This window comes from Pleurodeles waltl, chromosome 10, assembly GCF_031143425.1.
Source record: "Pleurodeles waltl isolate 20211129_DDA chromosome 10, aPleWal1.hap1.20221129, whole genome shotgun sequence".
NCBI lineage: Eukaryota > Metazoa > Chordata > Amphibia > Caudata > Salamandridae > Pleurodeles > Pleurodeles waltl.
Genome location: NC_090449.1, coordinates 971,534,694 through 971,541,823, shown reverse-complemented (window position 1 = coordinate 971,541,823; position 7,130 = coordinate 971,534,694). Strand labels below are relative to the sequence as shown.

At 44.0% G+C, this 7,130-nt stretch overlaps 1 protein-coding gene across 1 annotated transcript; it reads left to right on the top strand.

Moving 5' to 3' along the window:
• The first annotated feature begins 208 nt into the window (after positions 1-208).
• Positions 209-6,506, top strand: SOSTDC1 (sclerostin domain containing 1). The gene is made up of 2 exons (XM_069211802.1): positions 209-578; positions 5,015-6,506. Exons 1-2 carry the CDS (start codon positions 377-379, stop codon positions 5,458-5,460), a joined length of 648 nt encoding a protein of 215 aa, XP_069067903.1. The 5' UTR covers positions 209-376; the 3' UTR covers positions 5,461-6,506.
• The last annotated feature ends 624 nt before the right edge of the window (positions 6,507-7,130 follow it).

Sequence of the window (7,130 nt, the reverse complement as noted above, 5' to 3'; positions counted from 1 at the left end):
TTTGCACACTGGAATATGAGTGATCCAGCCAGCACGGTGCAGAGACACAGAGGTGCTCCGTGATTCATTGAGGCGGCTCCTGCCCTGTTAGGTGCATACTTCTGCATAACTCCGCAGCCAGTGAAGCATCCCCTAGTCTCTTTCGGAAGCCCCGCCTTCTCTCCGCGCTTTCGCTTCCATTGGTGGATGCAGGTGCCGGGTCACGGGCAGGACCCGCCCCTTTGTGCTCGATGCTGCATGCCAGCACTTTACACCTGAAGAGATGTCAAGACACGCTGCGTATATAAATAAAGAGTGCGAGCCGGGAAACCCAGTCAAAGGCGAGAGAGAAGAAGTCTGGAAGGGAGGATAGATTTACTCGGTGCCCGGCGCAGCCATGATCGTTCCCGCTCCTCTTCACTGCTGCGTCTTCCTCGCGTGCATCCTCGTGAGAAACTGTCTGTCTTTCAAGAACGACGCCACGGAGATCCTGTACTCTCACCTGGTGAAACCTGCACCGGCGGTCCTCGGCAACAGCACGCTGAACCAGGCGAGGCACGGGGGACGGCACCCCGGCCACCGCAGCGCAGACCGGCACAGTACGTCTTTTATGCTGCGCCCCTGAGTGCTTGAAACGGAACCATGAAAGTGCATGCCCCCCTATGACAGATTAACCGACTGCTTTTGAGGAATTCGCGTACTCTCCCATTTAGAGCCTTAGACCCCTGCTGAGAAGTGCTGGTACGCTCGTTTTTAATCCTGGTACTCCATGCCTGTGAGTACTTGCCCCTTTGAAGCACTGGCATGGAGCATCCATTATGATGCTTCAGTGCTCCTGCGCGTCCTTCATTGAGAGGATCGTATTCTTCCTATTTGACATGGGTAGAAACGCTTCAGTGTGATGACCACATAGTTCAGTGGGTTAATGCACGTATTGCGGAAAACGTTGTTCAACTTCGGAGACACAGGTTCAAGCGTCCTTAGGGCTTAACTCATAATTTCATCCCTGTAAGGACAACAGATACAAAACCATTGATTTGATCATATACATTTTTTTCAATGCTACAAGCCAATGTATTATTTTTTATGCACTGACCATCTATTTGTTTAATGCGAACTTAGCCAAAAGGTTGCGGAGCGCTGGAGTGGGTACGTAATTGAAATATTGCATAATAATTACATCAAATTTAGTTTAGTGGCCTGTGGATGGGTGTGACGAGGGCAGGTCATATTGCGATAGTACAACATATCCAGTTTGTGTTTACGAATTACAAAATGTCACATAGCATTTTGTCAAGAAAATCTTTTTTTTAACTTAGATTGAACTCGGTGGCACAGACGCTTACAGAGGAAACAAGTTACAGTCCAGCGTTTTGAGGGGAGAGCTATATGGTTGATGAGAGAGTACATTATTATATTAGAAGTAATAATACTTAGAAGTAATGGAAGCTTGTATTTATAACACTCTTAACTCCACAATTTACACTGTGTTTCTTCGCTGAAAAAGTTACTCACTTTAATGGTACTTAATTATTTATCGATTTATGAAGTTTTAAGACTTTGTATATATAACTTTACCAGAATTCAAACTGTATTCTATAAAAGCGGTCTCGCACAGTAATTCAACAGTTCGTACAATACAGATGAGCATTTAATCAGACCCTCTGAAGTGTCTGTCACGGCGCACTGATCCCAGTAAAGTTCCAACTCTTTAGCATGCAGACCGTGTGGGGAGAATATATGAGATAGTTTGAACGGACTGTGCGAAAAAGTTAGCAGGTGTTAAAATCTTCAAACCCCAGGCGTGGATGTCTTTTATTGACGTACCTGAAAGCAGTATCGGAGGAATAGAATGTAGACTTCCCAGACTCCTTTGTCTTACTTTGTAGCGCTTATGTATTAGAAATGAGGATTCTAGGCACATGCATTTTAGGCGTTAAGATAATGTTGTGCAAAGTAAATGAGGCATTGTCTTCGTTGTCAAGATGCAGACAGATTAAACAGGAGAAAAGCACTAACACTTTCCACTTAACCAAATCAGTGTGTTTCTGGGCAAATCAGGGCATCCTTATCCGGTTAATTTTACTTCCCCTTGGGCCAATTAGGCAAGCAAACTTTTCTGGTCATCCGGTAGCACCAAGAGGCAATTTAGTCTGCAGTAATTGCACCATTCGAAGGTGCTGTCCATTGGATTTCATCACTAATCCATATTCTGTAGGGAGTTCTATTCTATGCTATTGACCACATAAAAAAATTGCAAAGCCACTAGATCTGAGTTTGCATTCGAGTTTAATGTGCAAATACATGCAGACACTTGCGGAGGTGCCAGCAGATGTGGACCCAAAGGGCTATAGTTGTAAAAAAAAGTCTCTCGTGCATGTCAATGCAAGTACTAGAGCAGGTGCAGAAAGATGTGTCCAAAATCATTAGGTTAGAGACAAATACTCCACTGGGCTGAGCAAAGACGTGACTGACAAAGTTTAAAGCTAAAGGTTGAAAGAGGCTGGCCAAGAAAGCCAGTGGCTGAAAGGGACAGACCAAAGCTCTGGTCAAGAAAGCCAGTGGCTGAAAGGGACAGACCAAAGCTCTGGTCAAGAAAGCCAGTAGCTGGAAGGGACAAACCACAGGCCACTCTGTGTTTATTGTTAGGAAGAGGTCCATTTAAAAGCTGGGCTGTCAAAATACAGGTATAAAAATGTAGGTAACCCTACATTTACCATTTACTCTCATAGTCTCTGCAACATCCTCTGCTTAGATTGCCTCTGAGCACACCTCATAGCCTCACACACCTCATCCATCCACTCACATTTCCAGGAGTGTGATGCAAATCAAAGTACTTTGATTACTTGCAAAATAAATTAAGTGCTATAATAATTGTACAGCGTACAAAACACCCTTTCAATCCCTGATAGCGAGGGTTCCGTGCCCCAGGCAAATTAACCATAATAGACTTCAAGCAGATACAATTCTGTGAGGAAACGCTATTTTTTGTTAACGCCCAAGTGTGGGAAGCAAGGCTGCAGGCCCAGGCTATGCCCCTCCAGACCCTTGGCCATATGGCGTGGCACCCATGCAGTGCCCGCGCCCCCAGATGTAATAGAGCAGGGATGGGCTGAAAGGGAATGCCTGGCATTGTCAGGCCCGGCGGTATCACTCTCTCGTCTGTGGCACTTCAGAAATGCAGCATTATCTGCAGATAAAGGGCTTCGGATATGTCCCGGCGTTTGTTTTCACTTCCTGGCTTAGCACTTATGAGCCTGACGCCTCTGGCAATGGCAGACATGTTACCATTCAAGCAGGAGGCCCCTCCCACAACTTGTGTTTTCACCAGGCAGGGAGGGGAAGGGCAGGCGGAGGCATCGGGGCTCTGGAGCCCTTAATGAAACCAAACTTGGCCTGCTTCCCACGCAGTACATTAATCATGTAAATAGCTTCATGCCTGGAAAGTTGGAGGCACACAGAGATCTCTCTGTCATTCAGCAGCACCAAGGTGTGTCAGGGCTGCTGAACGGGGGATGGCTAGGAGGCACATGAAATGTTTCATGATTATAAGATTAGCAGAGCCCTGCATATTTTGGGACCAGCAACACAGAGGGGGTATTCATTTCCAACCAACTGCTATTGTAAACGTGCCTGCCTGTGAAGGATTACAGTAGAGCCAGGCCAGCTGCCGACCGTGTGGCAGACATGGTGCCACTGGAATAGTGCGGGGCCCGGCTGTGTGTGAATGTTACTTGGGTAATGGATGCTAAGACTCGAGAAATATGCTCTCCTGGGACAGTGCAGCAGGCCACATCTGCTTTACTCTTTGTATGTGACTATCAGGGCAAAAATGATACCTGCTCCCAGACAACAAATCATTATTACTAAAGATGTGTTACCATGTCTCCTGTCTATTGAAACTTGCACTTGTGTGCACATTTTGCTAACTTTACCGAAAGAAAAGAATATTAATACACACGGAACAGTAATACGTTTTTACATGTGGCAAATGGTGCATAATTGACCAGTTCCTTTTCCATGGCACAGCAATTGATGTAAAAAGGAAACCCCCACCTCTCCTGCTATATTTGCTAAATCCGGCATGTTTGATCGTGTAGCATTCCGCACAATGGCACCCGGTCGAACTTGAGCACAATTCATCTGCTCGCCAGTATTTAAGGATGTACCAACTTCCATCAGTTGTGTTACTCCTGTTCTTTATTTTTTGCATGTTTATTGACTTATGTTGGGTTCAATGGGAGAATTCACGACAGACAGAATTTCACTTTCTAGAAAAAGGTGTCAAATCATTTCCCACAACAGCTGATAACTAATCACACCATCAAACCTGTAAAATCAACAATACTTGCCGTTCTAGTAGAGGCAAGGGCTTTCTTTTTTTCTCTTTAAACTTTGTGTACAATCTATGGTTGTCTGTAAACTTGCTTTGATAATCTTCATCCCCTTTCTCCCATTTGTTTTTATCAGGTAGGCATATGCTAGGAGTTTATGTCCCTTTATATACAGTCATCACATGTGAAAGTTTAAATACATCACAGAATTTGTCATAGCATTGCATGTGGTTGCTTCAATAACTACGTAACATCTTGACTCTCAGATACACTTAGCCTCACAGTCTAAGCCTGGCATTCCCTTACTGTTCCCATCCCAGCCTTCTGCCTATCATGGCCTTGGATGATATTCACCAACAAAACCCACCTCCCATTCTGCTTGCAGAGACATCATCTTTCCCAGCTCACCCCAGATTTTCTAAGCATGCACACTGCTAGTCTCTTTGCAAACAGAGAAAGCACTGTGACATTCGCACACTAACATGTTGCAAGTGTAGAGCCACCTGGGTTCTGTCACCACTAGGCACTTGTTGAAGTGCCTAGTTAATGGTACCGCTCTACCATGAACTTGTGTTTTAGAAATGAGTGACTAAAGGACAGTGGGATCATGCAAATTGATAATGTCAAATTGTGTTTGACTTTAGGCTGCAGTGGTGGACAATCTATTCCCAATCATGATGTCCTGTGATTCACTTTTGTAGGTCGCCATCAAATGGGCTGCAGGGAGCTGAGATCAACGAAGTACATCTCTGATGGCCAGTGCACAAGCATCAGCCCACTCAAAGAACTGGTGTGTGCCGGAGAGTGCCTGCCTTTGCCAATACTGCCCAACTGGATCGGAGGGGGCTATGGGATGAAGTACTGGAGTCGGAGGAGCGCACAGGAGTGGAGATGTGTCAATGACAAGAGCCGTACCCAACGCATCCAGCTTCAGTGCCAGGACGGCACCACCAGAACCTACAAGGTGACTGTGGTTACATCCTGCAAATGCAAGAGGTACACCAGGCAGCACAATGAGTCCAGCCACAACCATGAGGGATCCCCGCCAATTAAGGCAATCCACTCTCACCACCACCACCACAAGGACAGGAAGGAGCCGGCAAATACAGGGGCTATCCTGAGTGGCAGAAGAAAATCCAATAACTGAACTCAAGTTTGAGGATTTGCAGATCTGACTGTCTAAAGGAACTGCGCCTGTCTTCCTTTCTTAGTGCAGTATAATGGATCAACGCTCTGATTTTTGTCAGGCTCAAGAGGATCACTGCTCTTTACCTTTTACATTCAGAGCACTGATCTTAGTGTGATGAGGCCTGAACCCACAAGCCTTCTTCTAACTACTAGACAACTGCTTCCATAATGTGCCAAACTATTTTCACATAAAAAGATAAAGTCATTAGAATGGACTTTCACCAAAACTGTCACTACAACAAGCGTAGAAATGTATATGTCTGTGATTTCCATAAAACAATGTACGTATCAGTACAGCAATGATCATAGAAGGCGAAACAATTTCGAATTGTACATTTCAAGTGCCATAGTCCAACATTCATGAAAAAGGATGCAGCCTACCCTTTGCTTACAAGCATGTAAGCTTTGAAATCTCTGGGTAGTGAAATAAAACAAATGAGACTACTGGGCGAAAGAAGAGATAAAAAAAGATTGGGATTGGGAGAGTGGTTGGGATGATAAAGAGTTTCTGGCATAATATACAGAGTAAAGTACCCCCAGCGCAGAAATACTTGGCTGTAACATGTCAAGATGGTTTTCCAGGAGTTTGGATCCCGACTGCTGCCTAGTCTTTTCCCGTATGTCAAGTGAACTGCATGTCTTTACAGACATATTGTCTAGAGCGGGGGATAAACTATTAAATATTGCAAACAAGATCCTGTTTGTTTATGTTTGGAACAGCCCATGACCAGCATACTTTTTGTGATTCTGCTCCGTTGACATATCCATCAAAATAAATCTGGTCACCATATGTCGTGCAGAACATGCTACCTTGCTTGCTGACTTTTAAAGTGTACGATGCCATAACTTGCATGGCGGCAGCTGAAAAACCAAACCCAACTATTTATTTGCCAATGTAATTATTTAATAAGCTTTATCTGTGTACAGTGCATGCTATATTTTAACACAATTTTAATTTCGATTATATTGTACATTTTGTAAATAAAATATCATTGATGTATTTTCTTCCATGTCATGTCATTTTTTGTACAAGTGTACATTTATGTCTAATAAATTCACCATCGTTTTTTGAAAAGACTAAACTAGTTCTTAAACTCCACCAGTTATTTATTTGTTTTACAAAACACTTCTAAAATATACCTGCTGCCTCAACTACCGCACATTGATGCCTATATCCAGTCACACCTTCCAGACACCTCTGGGCTCTCTTTTAAGCGACCTCATTCTAGCACTTGAAAGAACGGAACCAAGGAAATGAACCAACTTTGCACACATCTGACCACTTTACTGCTAATTCAGTAAATAATTTTCAACCAAAGGTCCACATGTGTTGAGTCAAGAGCTAAACTGACAGTATATCCAATTCGTATTATTTTACACAAAGATTGATTCATTTACAAACACACACTTTGGATATTAACTAGAATGGGGAGTAAACACACAACTCGTGAACAACTCATGCAAAGTTAAAAATAACCTGCACCAGTTTTGTTATCTCAGGAGTTACTGCAATCTCTGGTCCCAGGCAGTTGTCCACCCTATTAACATTTAGTCTACAATGCATACAGTGCTCTAGGGCTTGGTCAGCCAGTCTGCTCGTATGCCCTTCCTTCCTGGAAAGCACCATAC

Coding starts and splice junctions, on each gene's coding strand:
- SOSTDC1 (XM_069211802.1), top strand. CDS start 377: ATGATCGTTCCCGCTCCTCTTCACTGCTGCGTCTTCCTCGCGTGCATC. Junction 579..5,014: donor CCGCAGCGCAGACCGGCACA/GTACGTCTTTTA, acceptor TCACTTTTGTAG/GTCGCCATCAAATGGGCTGC.